General features: G+C 36.6%; 4 protein-coding genes across 7 annotated transcripts; all 4 read right to left on the bottom strand.

Annotated features, from left to right (window-relative positions):
- Window positions 1-51: 51 nt before the first annotated feature.
- Window positions 52-3,473, bottom strand: LOC103326480 (F-box protein CPR1-like). 4 transcript variants are annotated; one of them, XM_089048337.1, is made up of 4 exons: window positions 2,020-3,473; window positions 1,178-1,314; window positions 647-851; window positions 52-505 (listed from the first exon to the last, which is right to left on the bottom strand). In XM_089048337.1, exon 1 carries the CDS (start codon window positions 3,224-3,226, stop codon window positions 2,294-2,296), a length of 933 nt encoding a protein of 310 aa, XP_088904463.1. In that variant the 5' UTR covers window positions 3,227-3,473; the 3' UTR covers window positions 52-505; window positions 647-851; window positions 1,178-1,314; window positions 2,020-2,293. The 4 variants fall into 4 exon arrangements, with proteins under 4 accessions (XP_088904463.1, XP_088904464.1, XP_008226935.2 ...); XM_089048338.1 differs by lacking the exon at window positions 647-851; XM_008228713.2 differs by lacking the exons at window positions 647-851; window positions 1,178-1,314 and having other exon boundaries at window positions 2,010-3,473.
- Window positions 3,474-6,832: 3,359 nt separating this feature from the next.
- LOC103326518 (F-box/kelch-repeat protein At3g23880-like) lies at window positions 6,833-7,667 on the bottom strand. The gene has a single exon (XM_089049024.1). It carries the CDS (start codon window positions 7,628-7,630, stop codon window positions 6,968-6,970), a length of 663 nt encoding a protein of 220 aa, XP_088905150.1. The 5' UTR covers window positions 7,631-7,667; the 3' UTR covers window positions 6,833-6,967.
- A 750-nt stretch (window positions 7,668-8,417) lies between these two features.
- On the bottom strand, window positions 8,418-12,247 carry LOC103326482 (Major facilitator superfamily protein). The gene is made up of 7 exons (XM_008228715.3): window positions 12,040-12,247; window positions 11,580-11,707; window positions 10,664-10,885; window positions 9,811-10,275; window positions 9,239-9,436; window positions 9,002-9,139; window positions 8,418-8,865 (listed from the first exon to the last, which is right to left on the bottom strand). Exons 1-7 carry the CDS (start codon window positions 12,118-12,120, stop codon window positions 8,604-8,606), a joined length of 1,494 nt encoding a protein of 497 aa, XP_008226937.2. The 5' UTR covers window positions 12,121-12,247; the 3' UTR covers window positions 8,418-8,603.
- A 980-nt stretch (window positions 12,248-13,227) lies between these two features.
- LOC103326483 (Pollen Ole e 1 allergen and extensin family protein) lies at window positions 13,228-15,702 on the bottom strand. Its single transcript, XM_008228716.2, has 2 exons — window positions 15,485-15,702; window positions 13,228-13,722 (listed from the first exon to the last, which is right to left on the bottom strand). Exons 1-2 carry the CDS (start codon window positions 15,642-15,644, stop codon window positions 13,439-13,441), a joined length of 444 nt encoding a protein of 147 aa, XP_008226938.1. The 5' UTR covers window positions 15,645-15,702; the 3' UTR covers window positions 13,228-13,438.
- Window positions 15,703-15,928: the final 226 nt, after the last annotated feature.

The raw sequence follows: 15,928 nt of genomic DNA, 5'->3' as shown, positions 1-15,928 counted from the left end.
GTATAGCTTATGGGGTAATATCTTGCCGTTCTTTCAGTCTATATAATGCTGTCAAAATAATAATAAATCGATTTGTAAAATCAAACTTTCAATCTGCATCTGTCGCTTTTGGCTTAACACATATTGCATTCTGAAACAGATATATTACTACAAATTGGATGGATCTGAGAGCAACAGACGCCATCGCGGGACAACTTACAAACCAGCACATTTTTGCTAAAAATTTTAATGAAGAAAATAGCAAACAATTCTTTTTACGAATTGAAATGCCACTTTGAAGGATTGAACAACCGTGCATAAAAAAGTGGTAAATAAGTTCTTGTTTCGCAAAGACATCCGTTCAATACTCTTCTGCTTTCTGCTGCAAAGAACTGTTTGTTCATTTGACCAGCGGGGGGAAGGTTCTTCCACTAAGGAAATATTCCCCCAGATTGCAGAGCAAGGAGCTTTGCATCTCTTTCAATTGTCGTCGGCCCTCCCCTTCTTTACAAATAGTTTCCAGCACCTGAGAATGTAATTTAGAGCAAACATAAAATTCACTGTAAGTTGCAAATAATAATCATGCGCTCTAAGCATTACTAATCTAACATATATTGGAGTAATGCAGAGAGAAGTGAAACCATGAAAGTAATTGCTGAAACCCAACCTGTTCTTGGTTCCTATTTCCCACTCCTCAGTAAGAACTATCATTGGCTTGGCCAAGTAAGACAAGGATATCTACAAAAGAATCCATAAAGCATCCGTCCCCTTCAGTTGAAAGATCAAATAGCCTCAATTCTAGCCAATCAAGTGATCCTTCTTCTCCTCTCACAGAAAATACCTAAGCAAACTTTTATAAAACCTTATCTACCCTGTTTGGAAACTGGAAAATGAACATTAACAAATAGGCATGCTACTCAACAACACCGACTAAATTAAGGTTAGTACCCGCCATGCCCCCTCAATCAACCTCTCTTCCGACCTTTTATTACCACAGGATACCAAAAAGATATGCCACAAGGATTACCGCCAGAGGGAAGACCAAAATAGCTTAGCGGCTAGACACCTAACTTGCATCCCAAATCTCTAGCTAGAGACCCAAGCCCATCCACATCCACATTGACACCCACTAACACATTCTCAGACAAGTTAATCCTTAACCCCAACAATAAGTGAAACAATTCAACAATTGACCAACCTATCAAACATGTTCTCATGCACCGTGGAGAAGAACATAGCGTCATTGGACAACTGTAAATGGGACTCCTATGGATTTTAGTAGTAGTAGAAGAGGATCCATTTTTTCAGAGCTCATGTGTTGAACTGATAGACTTACTGCAACAAAGAAAATGGAATACCAACTTAATTTCTCATGTTAATGTGAGTGATAAAAGGGGATTCAAGTGGATCAAATTATATGATTTTAAGAACATATTAACCAAAACCAAATTACTGTTTGGCCATTAACTAATAAAATCCAACTGACGCGGATAGAAGTACATTGCTTTCCTCCTAGGACTACATTGAAAATGTGAGTCATTATTGCTTATGTCTAACTTAAAGAATAGAATTGTGGACAGATTAACTCTGTAGAACACTTGCACATGGCTTGACTTATACAGAGAGACACAATTGCAATGGTAACTCAGAGGAATTTACTAGAAAACAAAATGAAAACTCACGAAAATTCTCAGATATATTAAAATCCTCAAAGAAGCTAAAACAAAAAGAGAAACCCACTGCACTTCAACTACATCACATTAAAAAAATATTGCTTTTTTGATGCAAAGTGACCTATTAAATAGTGGGACAACATTTAAAAGAAAAGGTAAAAGAAATTTCAATTATCGAAACAAGAAAAAATGAATAAATTACTACAACTCCAGTGAAAACAGGGGATTTTATGCAACATCTTGATTCTTAAATTTCAGTGTGTGCATGTTGCAAACAATATACATTATCCGTAGTTATTTTCAAATATTTGGAATAAAACACAAATAAGTGAAAGCGTGTTAAGAGTGTAACCAAACCTGTTCTTACTTCTTGCTGGCTCCTCAGTAAGAAATAGCATTGGCTTGGCCAAGTAAGACAAGGCTTTCCACAAAAGAATCCATGAAGTGACACATATATCCATCAATTCCAAAATATTTAAATTCTTCAGTCTTAAGATCCACCTTTAGCAGCCGTCGACCAAACACACATATTTTGAACACTAGTTCACCGCTCCTTGTAAAACAAAATGGCTCCAACATATGGCGGTGCAGGTTTACGGTAAATAATTTAGTCCATGATTCCACCACACCATGCTCTTTCATCACCCAAATGTCGAATTTAGAACAATTTCCTGTAGTTCTTCACTCTTTAACAAGGCAAGGGACTCCTCGTACCTTAAAACAAAGCAACGCTCTCTTGTCAAACCTTCAGGCATCATTATCTCTCCAAATAATTCACTGCCCATATGAAACCACAAAATGAATTTGTCCTCCCCTACAGTACGGCGTTGAACCCAGTGAAGAGCACCATTGACAAAAGCATGTTTATCTACAGACCCATAATTCGAAGGAACAACATTACGATTATTATAAACTCCAAACATGAAATCTTCTGGAACAACAGCAGCACTAAGACTCTTCCAGGAGCCCCTGAGTAACGACCAAATCTCAACCTCACATGGGGTTTTCCCGTACCTATTACTCATACTTCTCAAAACTTTATAGTCATTGGTACGCGAATCATACCCAAAAGCATAGCTTGCTCTACGCTTACCAGTCTTGCTCACTGAAACACTACGCCCAGGCAAAGTTACGAACTTTCTAACAGAAGGGTTCCAAATGATTGTTTGGGAACCAACATAGGCAAAGTCAACAGCAAGGCATACGAGCCCATTACAAGCTCCTACCACATGGAAGTCCCGAACTACAACTCTTTCACTTGGGGAGAAAATAGCTTCTTTAATGTAAGGGTAAGGATTTACAAGCTTGGAATGCTCACCGGTTTCAGAGTTATCCCAATGCAACGAGTAAAGCGCACTGTTTTCGTTGCCGGCGAAAGCCCTCAGCAGAAGGAGGCCAACGGCTGCGTTCTGGTTGTTGGAATGGTTTGTGCGGCGGAGGTGGCTGTGGATGAAGCTAGGGCTTTGAATCAGAGACCTCCATGGCTTGCACACTAAGGTGCATTTGATCAAACACTTGGTGGGCAACCTCTGGAGGATTTCCTGCATGATATCCTTTGGAAAATAGTCAGACATCACTTCTGAATTTGGTCTAATTTTCAGTGGAAGAGTTAGGGGTTGGGGGTTTTACGAGAGAGAGAGAGTGGTGCTTTCTGATACAGACAGAACGATTGCTTATCATTCTCCTGAGGTTTTGACCTAATTTTCATTTCAATTTAGGAGATTTCCGAGAAAGTACTGGTTGGTGTTTTTGCACCCTCTAATTTGTCCAATTTCAACAAAATACCCTATAATTTTAAGACGTTGCAATCATACTCATGTAGCTTGACTTTAGAGCATCTATAAGAAAGTACATCGGCATTTTCATGATCTAGAGTAGACAAATGAGTAGGCAAAATAAACTTACACTCCCCTAAATAAGGCAATATTGCATATTTTAGGTATATTAGATTCCACATTTCTCAATGTACTTTTCATCCCGTAGTAATTTTTTTTCACAACTATCCTACTTTCATGAAATCTATATATAAAGCAAAATACAGAGAATGATGAAACATTCAAAATATCAAAAAATACCTTTGATTAATTCAAATATTAAGAATTAAAATTATTAATTAAATTAAAATAATATCGTAAATTCATTTTTTTTTTTAAGTGCTTTTCATTTGATTGTCCTCATCCCAAAGCTTTTATGTGGAATATACTTTTGCATGTCACCAACGCCTCTCTTATTTATTTATTTATTTTATTATTCTTCTTGATTTGTCATCCTTATAACCTATGTCAGAGATATAACCAATGAAATTAATTAATGTGCTGTCACTTCAAACTGAGAATTTTTTTCCAACCTCGTGTATTGAATTTTCGTGATTATTGATGGTAAGATGGGCTTGGTGCAGAGGATGAAGAGGAAAACTGAACCCGTCAGTCACTTCTTGCATATGCGTTCACGTTACGGAATAATTAGGATTTCTGACCAAACTGAAATATATATATATATATGTGTGAACTATATAGCCAGAATTCCAAAAAACAAAGAAATTACTCCTTTGGTATCCCACTCAAAAAAATGAATTTAAAAATCATGATTCTTTTTAAAATGTGATTTTTCGAATACAAATTTTAAGATCTAAAAACTTGTTTGGTATTCAACTTCAAACCTATTTTTAAAATTTTAAAACTTGTTCCAATTAATTATTATTTTTAATTGAAAAAAGGAAAAGCACAAAAGCAACTCAAGACCTCTCCTTCTAACTCTCTTTATTTGATGAACTAACGAATTTTATTTTATTTTATTCCTTTAATTAGATTGTTTACTAGCCTCTTCGTAAGCGCTCCTGCGCTTGGGACAGGCTTTTTTTTATTTTTTTATTTTGTAATTTATAAATTATATAAATTTTTTTTAGAATTTTTTTTTTAAAAAGGGTAGTTGTATTCCATAATAATAATTTCAATTCTTAATGTTTGAATTAATCAATGGCATTTTCTGGTATTTTGAATGTTTCACTATTCTCTGCTTTTTACTTTATATATATATATTATGAAATATATACCTTAAAAAATTAAGCTTGGAGCAATCCCAACAGTGAAGAATCATGAACTCAAGTTTAACAAAAAAAAAAAAAGGTTGCAAACAAAGTCGTCACCGGCGAGATATGGGCCGACGGTCTTGTCCCCAACGAGATCTAAGTCGTTGTCGTTGATGAAGAGATTTGGGTCGTTGACATCGTCGTCTAACATCAGAATGGTCTCGATCTCATTGATCCAATCTGGTGATGAGTTCGATGGAGCCTCCTCCACTGCTGATGACTCGGTCGATGGTGGAGAGAGAGAGAGAGAGAGAGAGAGAGAGCTGTAAAATCTCACTTTTTTGTTTTCAATAATTGGGGTGTTTTTGCGTTTTTTTTTTTGTTTGGGTTTTTGAAGATAGGCTTACCAAACTAATTTTTTGGGTTTTGGACTTAAAATCTATTTTTGAATTTATAAAATTGAATTCAAGTAGGATACCAAACGGGCCCAAAACTAGGTTGGATTAATGATTTTGAACAAATCATGTTCAATAAATCAACTAAGCTAAGATTCAATTAAAACTTCAAAGCAAAGGCTTGAAACAAAATTGAAGTTATGGGTTCTCTATATATACTTACTAACACAACTTGAGGCGCTTGATAGGTCAATTGGAGGTCAGGACAATGTGTGTGCCACCTTGTCTTATCCTTTTATAGTTACAGGGTTTATTTTTTATTTTTCATATACAAGCTAATATAAATTACAAGGGAAGGGGGATGATTTTTTCACACACACACTATTAAGGTGTCATGGGAATTCAAACATGAGACCATTGGTCATCAAGAGTTTAAGGAATTTGTATAGAGTCATTCATATAAGAACAAAAACTTAATATAATAAGTCTAAGTCAAAACAATGACATGATCACTGTCAAAAGTTAACTTATAAGACCATGAGTTGCAGTGAGATATTCGGGTACAGTTTCAATTATATGTCAAATTCATTCATGCGGTTTCAATTATATTTCAATACCACCACCTTTGTCAAAATTTCTTATTTTTCCTCAATTGATCTGACAGAACCAAGGGTATTATATCCGTTCAAGTTTTTCCAATAAAATGAGAAGGAAAAAGATCTTATTATCGATTCAAAAGAACTTTTCAAGGTAATAAACACAAAATTTTGAATTGCCAAAATGACAGTACATCTGGTCCATAACAACTCATAAGTTTGGCTACAAACATTACCTCAATCAACAGTTTATTGATCCACAGAAACAGTTCATCCAAAATAAAGCTCTGCAAAACCAGTATGTCATGTCACCCTATGTTTCCAATACATATACGTACCCGGATATGAAAACTCCCAGGAGAAGCCAACGGCAATTCAAATAAGTAGATTTCCCACCGCGTTGTCTAGCTACCCTGTTAACCACCCCTCAGCTTCCGAAAGAGGACTGGTGGTGGAGCTGATCACATACATACATGAGGGGGAAATTCTCCGTTTAGGATTTTATGTTAAGAATTGGTCAAGGACTTCTAATATCTCAACCATTGTAAAGGATATACGGTGCACATCTGAAAAATATTCAACCTGCTATCATATCTAATGGATATCTGACATTAGAATCCACGAACTAATCCTTAACTCAAATCCTTATTAGAAAAGCTCTCGTTGATGACTGTTAGTCATGATCATCATCAGCTAACAAACAGGACATGCGTGTGGCCATTTGATAATGCAAAATGTCTCTACATTGCAATGAGAGTGAAAATAAAAGACATCTGAAATTATCAAAAGAAAGAAGAAGAAAAAAAAACTGATTAAAGTGAAATTCAATCGAAGTTTCACCATGAGTGCATGTGCATATATGTTGCAAGAATTTGAAGACATATTTTTGCACTCTTACTTCTTGGTTGCTCCTCAGTAAGAAATTGCGTTGGGTTCCCCAAGTAAGACAAGGCTCTCTACGTAATAATCCAAGAAGTAGCAATCGTTTCGATCCCTTGTAAGGTGTTTTATTTGTTCGGTCCGAACGTCCAGCGATAGGAGACCTCCACCAAACATTTTGAACACTATTTCACCACTATTTCTCCAACATAATGGCCTTATTATAAATTCTTGATGGCGAGCACTGAATAGTCCACGACTCGTGGACGCCATACTCTTTCATCACCCATATGTCATAAGAACAAGGATGGTATACTCTTGCAGACCAAACATTAGCATTTTTGTCACACATTGGGGAACCCTAGTCTCGCCAAACGATTCACTCACCATATCAAACAACATAATTCCATTTTCCCCTTACATCGTATGGAGTTGAACCCAATGCACAGCATCATTGACAAAAGCAGGCTGTTGGATGAGTTCAGATAAAGAGCCTCGACCAGTACTTCCAACTCCAAGACTCTTCAACGAGCCCCGAGCTAAGGACCAAATCTCGGCTTGATAACATTCGGTCTGCCCAGATAAATTAACAGTTCCCAAAACCTTATAGTCGTTGTTACGCGAATCGTAGCCAAAGGCATACCTAGCTATATACTCAGAAATAGGGCTTGGCAAAATCACAAACTGTCTAACACTAGGATTCCAAATTCTTAGTTTATTGTAACCTAAGGAAAGGCATACGAGCCCGTTACAAGTCTCAACCACGTTGAGATCCCGGCCTGAACTTTCTTCATTGTCAGCGAAACGGTCGATAAGCCGGGTATACTCACTGAACTCGGGATTGTCCCAACGGAAAGAGTAAATCATACCAGTGTCCGCTTTCGTGGTGACAAGTAGTAAAAGGTGAGAGTCGTTTTGGTTGTTGGGTTGGATTGTGCGGCTGAGGTGGGTGTGGATGAAGGCAGGGCTTTTGATTAGAGACCTCCATGACTTGCACACTGCACTGAATTTGATCAAAGATTTGGGGTCCAACCTGACAAGGATTTTGTCTGTAATTTCGTCAGGGAAGTGGACTGACATCCTTGTTTTCGATTTCCCAAGACTGCTCAAGTTCCAACAGGAGGGTTAGGGTTTTGGGGCTTCTTCTATAAAAAGTATAGTCGAATACCAATCCCTTATTTGTGCTTTAACCTAATCGTCCACGGTGCCAGTTTTGTAATTTATAAGAAGTTTGAAGCCTTGTTGTTATGTTGTAAAACGATTTTACTTGTATTTCTAAATTTCATTTCAGGATTTTTTTCATAATTAGGACCCCTATATTAGGCATAATAGTGAATCTTCCAAATATAAAATCACTTGCGCAAGACCCAAGACTTGATGTTCATTTTTTTTGTTTTTACTATGATGAGATTAAGCTTCACTTACTATTTCTCAAAAAACAGCTTTACTTACTATTCAATAACTAGTTTTTAATTAGTTTCTTTATTGATTTCAAGGCAAAATTAATAGCCAAAACAACCGTATTTGGTCCCTTGACTTTAAAATACCAATTGTTAATCAATCTTTCTTATTCCTCTTTCAACTAAATTCCAAAACAACCTAATAACAATCTAATAACACTCCGAATTCCTATCAACTTCAATCCCAAATCAACCTAATAACAATTTGGAGTGTTATTTAATTTGAGAGCAGTTGATCACCAGTGTTAATTAGCTCCAGTGATTTTGCCCCTCCTTGATTTTTCAATTGTCCTACCAAAAAATTTCAGCACGTATTCGCAACAGCAATTGTTTCTACATTTCAAATTTCATTCCAGACCAGAACTGTGCTAAAAATTTATACACATGTTTATTGGCAAAGCAAGCTCTAAATGTAAATGTGTCATTCATAAGTACCTAAAACTTCAAAATTGTAGTGTGCATCCGTAAAGAAATCTCAACTTTTGTTCTGTATACATGAACCCAGTGGAGAAGACTTCAAAAAACATATGTATATTCTATTCATTTTCACTAACTAGGAAAACCTATTCTGTGTTGAAAAAGAGATTAGCTAGCTACGCCGATACCCCTGTAACTTCCTTTGGTATCAAAAATAGAAAACCAACAGGAATGAAAGTGCAGAGAACTTGAATGGCAATTCCCAGAGAAAGGTTGTCAAAAGAACCTGAAGAGATGTTTAAAGTTGAAGCCAACCCAGCACCGACAAATGACCCCAATGTTGACCCTAAGTTGTTTATCGACATAAAGAGGGCGAACAGAGTCCCTTCAATTCCAGGTGGGCATAGCTGTCCAGATAAGATCAGAAATGGCATAAACCTGCAGCGGTTTATGGAATTTTGCATGTTAGTAAGGTACAAAGGGTAAAAGCATTACACACTTCCATATTTTCTGAGTCCCATAATTTCTTTCGTGAATTAGAGAAGAAAACTGCTATGAGCAAGTATGTACGTACTTGAATTGATTGATTGCATCACTGAGAGCTGAGCCACAAAGCACCATAATTCTATCTGATATTCCGTAGGTTAGATTTACTCGAGAGACTAAAACCATATCTAGGAGACCCAAGAAAGACAAACCAACATGAGACAACCTGCAAGGATCAGGACAGAAACATCATCATCAATAAAATAATTTCAACAAAAAGGAATCCATTTACAGTAAAAATATTAACAGAAATGCGTGTACTTACATGAGGATCCTTCTTAATTTCATTGTCTTTAAGTACTGATTATATACAAAGGTTCCAAGCATGAGGCCTAACCATCCCACAACACGTGCCGTGCCCAAAAAGGAGGCTTCCAAGCTCAAAAACTCTGTCTGATAATAAAACATCACAGTCGAGAGGTTTGGAATGGAAACATGTGCTAGGAAAAACCAAGCCATTGGTCTGAGCTCAAACAAAGTAAAACCAAAAGTAACAAAGATTAAATATTATAATATATCCACATATGAGAAAAATAGCAAATCATATCTCCAGAGAAACAATTTAGATTGGCTTGAAGACCATGTACCAACAATGGGCAAAAACATTTAAACTTTACTTCCCCATAAATTTATGTACAGCAATCCTATTAGATGATTTGACCACCCATTCTCCAAGGACTATTCTAGACCACTTGGAATTTCTATTAAGTGACCAGATCATCTCATTGTGTAACAATGGCAACGCCCCCTAGAGAGGAAAAACCTTAACTTGTGTGTTCAAATGCCATGTAAAGAAACCCATGTAAAAAAAAATACATAAATAAATAATTGAATTACCTCAAAATGAGTGGTTGTTTAAATGCATGGCACAAACTAAAAGTGGCTGCTTTGAGAGAGTGGAACCACCCTGAAGGCAACGAGTCAACTTTTTCAGCAATCTGGCCTTTACCAGTAACTCGTTTCTTTTTGCCGCCCTTACTACTTTTCTTTCTCCTTAACATGCTGATATTGGGTTTCTTCTCTGAGAAACTATCTTCATCTAGAAAACTACTATTTCCATTCACCCCATCGACACTACTTGAGTCATAAAATTCGGGCAAAACTTTACTATCTACAGTAACAGATTTCTCCTCAACCAAGCCACATGATAACAACTGTATGGATGGTAGTACAGAAAAAAGAAGAAAAATCGTATGTATCTGTAAGTTGGTTAGTGCATATCCTCCTGACAAACTCCCGCATATGCCGCCCAAAGCCATTGAAAACCATGATATCGACTGGAGGTCTCCAGCAAATGTGGCCCTGATAAAGGTAATTTTAAGATATCAAGTTGTATCCTTGAGCGGATTAAGAAGGGGAATGAAAAAATCCATGAGAGGTACTAAAAATGAAGTAGATCCCTGATCAACCAGACAAACTAGCAGTAGAAATAGGGGTAAATGAAAAAATAGCCATCTTCTTTTGGTGGAATATAAGACATTCCACCACAACTGATTTGATAGGGGAGCCTACCACTGGGGCAGCAATAATTATGCTAAACTCCCAAAATAAGGCATGAACAAGTTAAGCAGTTCATGTGGTTGTATGCCAACAGATTTATATTGTTCACAGAATAATCTTGCAGGATACTTGATATGCAACTCAAACTGCATTGCAAAGAAATGGGAAGAATCTCAGTTTGTGTGCGTACCGCTCACGTCTTGCTGCCTCAGCAATCATTGCATCAACTACTACATCTGCCATGGCTGAGCCCAGGTTCTGGACTGTTAAGAAGGTCATGAGGTTCCATTTGGAACTCCTCAACGTTGCATTCAGGCCAAGGATAAGCCACGGCACCAGAGAGAGCACAGTTGCAATCACTAAGTACGGAACCCTTTTTCTTCCTTTTATTGGAATACAATCAGACACAATTCTGCATACATGCAATCAGATTTCAAAGGACCAATAAGAAACTGTTAACACAAAAAGGCAACTTCAATGTCTGGACCACAAACATTGAAGACATGCAATAGGTATAATCGCCATTCTTTTTACGTTTTTATAACAAGTACAATTGTCATTCAGACTGCTAATTTTCATGTCCAACTAGTATTTGCTCATGCACTCATATGAAATGTGTTGTATGTGGGAATATTGAGATTATAAATAAATAAATAAAAGGAAGCACGTCCTCACTCAGAACAACAATAGAGATTCTATGTTTAGGATGAAATACCATTATTAAAAAATAATAATAATAAATAAAATAAGCAAAATCATCATGCACTTCCTTCATTATTATTGATATCCTTTTCTTTCGTCACATTAGGTGACGATTCCATTTTCATTAAATTCCTCCAAATTTGCTTCTAAATGACTTCACTGTGAGGATTAAGTTGTGCTTTGAATTTCTACGAAGACTAATGATGGAACCTTGTTCAACGTCATTAGACAACATGATGCAACTAGAACTGCATTACAAACTTAGGACAGATATTTGAATTCAAGTGTAAATGGCATAAATGTAAATAAGCAAAGCTGTTAGCTAGAAGATCAATGAACACATCTAAAACAAAATCATACGTTCTTGTTCCCAGCGCTTATACTTAGTAAAAGAAGATCCTTACCCATATAATGGTTTAATGCTCCATGGGAAGAAAGCAATTGAAAACACAAATTGGGAAGATGAGGGTGACAACTTAAGCCTATCTTTCAGCTGGTAAGAAACTGCCGTCCATACAAAGGATCTGAAACCCTACAATATATCAAACAGGTACATATCAATTACCATATCCATTGGGATGATTTAAAATCAAACAAAATTCACCTGCCTACTAATAACATCAGAAACTTCTAAACAAGGACAGAGCATTTCCCATACATAATCTTACTCAAAATCACCCAAAATCAATAAATACACACAACCCAGAAACCCAAAAGGCTAGAATCACAAATCTCCACGTCCTAGAAACACAAAAAACAGCATAATATAATGACCCAAAAGATTAAATTCCTCACAAATCAACAAAAGAAAGTAACACAGAGGTTTTATCATCTCAGAGATGGAGGGGGAAGAGAATGAAAAACCTGGGTGAAGTAAACCAAGCAAACGAGAAAGAGAAACGAGGCTCCAAATGCAGCTCTTAAACTTTTCAGCCATGGTATCATTTTCTCTGGGGCTTCGAGTTTGAGCTCGCCCAAATGGACCCTCTTTTCTACGTCTTCTATCAAACTGAAGACAATTCAAGTTTTTTCAGTTTCCCTTTGGAGCCTTTCAACGGTTGCTCTGGGAAAATATTTGTTGGACTGACATTTATACCCATTGTTCGTATCTTACTTGTAGTATACAGTCACCTTTTCAGGTGGAGCTTCTCGACATTTTGGTGGGGGTTACTTATATAGTTTGTATGGCTTTTGGCCACGTCCAGCGATCCTCCCATTTATCGACACCTCAGCACTCGGGCCCACTGTAAGTCTGTCATCAAGTGGATGGTGTCCCAGCCGTAGATCATGAGTTTTTTTGGTAGATCAAATATTCTTGGAAAATGATTTTATTTTTTTCTGGAGATATATTTGACGCATGAGCATATATCACGGGCAGGCCCCCAAAAAGGGTAACCCAAGACTTGTGCAATCTCTTGGATTATTTCCGATTAATGGCATTATTTTGGTGTATCTTCACTTATTTATGAGAATATCGTAGCAAGAAGCTTGTAAGTTGTAACTCAAATGATTATGAGCATTTACCTAATTGTAATTATGATTATGATCGTAGATCATATACCCTTGCACACCGGTCAAAATCGCATTTGTTATGAGGAGCTCCTCAGTGTTAAGGAGCCAAACAATGCCCATATGAGCATTTACTTAATTGTAATTATGATTATGATCGTAGATCATGTACCCCTGCACACCGGTCAAAATCGCATTTGTTATGAGGAGCTCCTCAGTTTTAAGGAGCCAAACAACGCTTCTTATGAAATATGAGGTAACTTTGCAGGAATTTGCTGCACCAATTGTAAGTTTGTAAAGGATCAGTGTACCCTTCTATATATGTTCAAAATAAATACTGTGATTAGCAAGGTTTTATGATATACGTCCTCTGTTCCAATCTCAAACCTCCAGAATGCAACCGGCCTATGACATGATTAACTTTAAATCTCTTACAATCGATCAAGCTCCTAAAAGAGTGTCATGACTGATTAGATGCTAACCTTGGATCTACCAAAGCTACTTTTCAAACACTTAAATTTCTAACAAGTAAACAAGCCTAAATTTTTATGTCACTTCCTCTAAGGTTATGTATATTATTCCAATCAAGGATTGGGTTTAAACTAACATGAACTATGTTCATCATAAACTACATTACAGCACTAACCTCACACATGCCCTTTAATCACGCTCATTTTGTGTGATGACTGCATTTCAGTAAAAGCAAGTTCATATTGCAACTAAACAATATAGATGTACATTTGGCTTAGAATTCTCAAATGCAGTATGCTGGTACACTTGCTTGTCGATAGACAAAAGTTCTGACGGTGTGCGAATAGCCTGATGGGTGATTATAACTGAACTTTACTCCTGAGCTACCATCCCCAACATGAGTGCAATGCTCATGGAAGCTGCTAATGGGCCGGGCCAGACATGCATCCCAGCGGTCGCTCTCAGGCATTGTCTCTGCCACTGTATATATCCCCTTATCATTCGTGAATGCCTGGTAATTTAGAACTTCCCCTGATTTTGTAATGCATAGAACAGCTACCTCAGCACCTGCATCATAACAATATCAAGGGTCAAAACCATTCATCCTAAGTGAAAAATAAATGCAAGAATGTAAAAGTTCCACTAATACACTGATCTAAAATTGTAATTGCATCCTAGATAGCAGTTACAAAGCTAAAACATACACTAGCCATTTTAATTTCATCACCAACTTCAAATGATAAAAGTCACCACAAATCACATGGATGTGAACTTGTTATAATATCTCTATTGCAATTAAAAACAAAATCCAACAGATGAAATCATCAAAGAAAAAAGTCTGAAATAAGAAACTAAGTCATTGAAAAATAAATATAGATATTTTGGCATTTTGGCATTTTGTTCATGGTTTATAAGTTTCTGGGTAAAAGTCCTAACTTGTATCAGATTCATGAAAAAGAAGAACTGGTTTATGTACTATGTTGGTGAGGATCTCCTAATGTTCCGAACTGATTGAATCCGAACTGATTGAACTTAATCCAACAAGATCTTCCTCCAGCTCAAGTGAAAAATGTATTTCGGCAATGCAGCCGCCTGTCATTACTTCAGCAATGATGTCAAGTTCTTTCTTTTTATTGTACAACCAAAGTTCCTATGTACAAAGGGAGAACAGCCATTCAACTCTGAAAAGAGTGAAATCCTATGTTCAAAATTGAAAATGGGACCTAGAAGATATGAACCAGGTTGTCAACACAGTTTCAATCAGATTTTGAATTGAAATTTTTTATCCAGAATAATTTCTCTGAAGTTTCCAAAACTACAACATGTTTCCTACTCAACAAGATGATTTTCTTCCACACCTAGATAGCAATTGGCCAAGACCAATATAGGTCAAAATATCATGCTTCTCCTACCTATTTAAATACCATTTTCGATTTCTAAGCCTACAATCAACTATTTTAAGTACATGGAGCATCGTTTCTTGATTGTACGCTATCACAAGGTAATCTTGATGAAATGCAAATTTGAATGAAGACATTTGGGCAACAAGTTCAGATGGGAATATTGGAAGACCTTGTGCAGTTCAATGACATAAATCAATGTCCTACCTGTATAACTTTAACATAAGAGGTAAATACCGTTTCGATAAGATTCAAGAACATAGCCCAATTATATAAATTCATAACGAGGATATAAAAACTGTTGTTGGAAGGTACTAGTACTTATGCAAAACAGGTAGACTATGAATTCAAAATCCACTGTTGCTTCACATTGATTTCTGCAATTATCAGATCAAATTTCATGCTAGAGATGACAAAAAGAGGACTTCTTAAATATTTAAAAGATTAGTAATCGTTTATAGGATTAAGCGAAAACACAAATTTTATGTCTTTATATCCATGAAGAGAAAAGTATTCCAACACATCAATTATATTACTGAAAGCAAAACCATAAGAAAGATAAAGGAATGCAGAACATTACAATATTAATACATTCAGATTGGGCAAAATCATCAAACAGCTTTAAAACCAGAGCAATTTTCAATTTGTTAATGTCTCAGAAAAATCATCTCAGGGTGATCTAATTAAGCTCATAAACAAGCTCGCAAATTCATCAAAAGAAAAAAAAAACAAAGAAATCAATTGGACAAAATGAAAAATTGTAGCAAAAAACATGATGATCATCACCACCAACCCAAAGACTCAAAACGCATAGATGAGAAATGATCATAGCCACCACAAAAACCCAGTTCAAAATTTTCACCAAGCAACACATAATTACAAAAACAAATAGCTAATGGGCTGATTGAGCAAAGAGAGAAAGAAAGGACCTTCTAGAACATGATCTTCAGGTCCAACGGCGGAGTCACCACAGACATCACAAACAACTCTGCCATGGATTTCACCAGTCCAAGCTCCGACACCAGAAATAAAGACTGTAAAGATAAGAAGACCCGCGGCCACCAGCTGCTTCTTCTGATGTGCTTCCATGGCTGTGTCTTGGGTTCAAAACGCCAAGAGTGTCTTTGGGCTCACAGTTTCTTCGACATATTTATAAGCAAAGCGGCAAAAGTGTGTTATAGTCACGACTCTGCACTCTTTGACTCTGTCCACTGGGCCCGCCTTCTCTACGGTTACTGGACCCTACAGTTCCTTCCGCTTTGTTTGGCTAATAAGTGTCGGTAGCGTAGAAGGCCTCACAAAGTTTTGCTTCCACCCAAACACGACCTATATGTATGTGTAATATTAATTTCCATTTTCTGATTGCAATTTTT

This window comes from Prunus mume, linkage group LG3 (assembly GCF_029339155.1).
Source record: "Prunus mume cultivar Tortuosa linkage group LG3, ASM2933915v1, whole genome shotgun sequence".
Classification (NCBI taxonomy): Eukaryota; Viridiplantae; Streptophyta; class Magnoliopsida; order Rosales; family Rosaceae; genus Prunus; species Prunus mume.
Note: the sequence above shows the minus strand (reverse complement) of the source record. Positions and strands in the feature narration are given on the sequence as shown.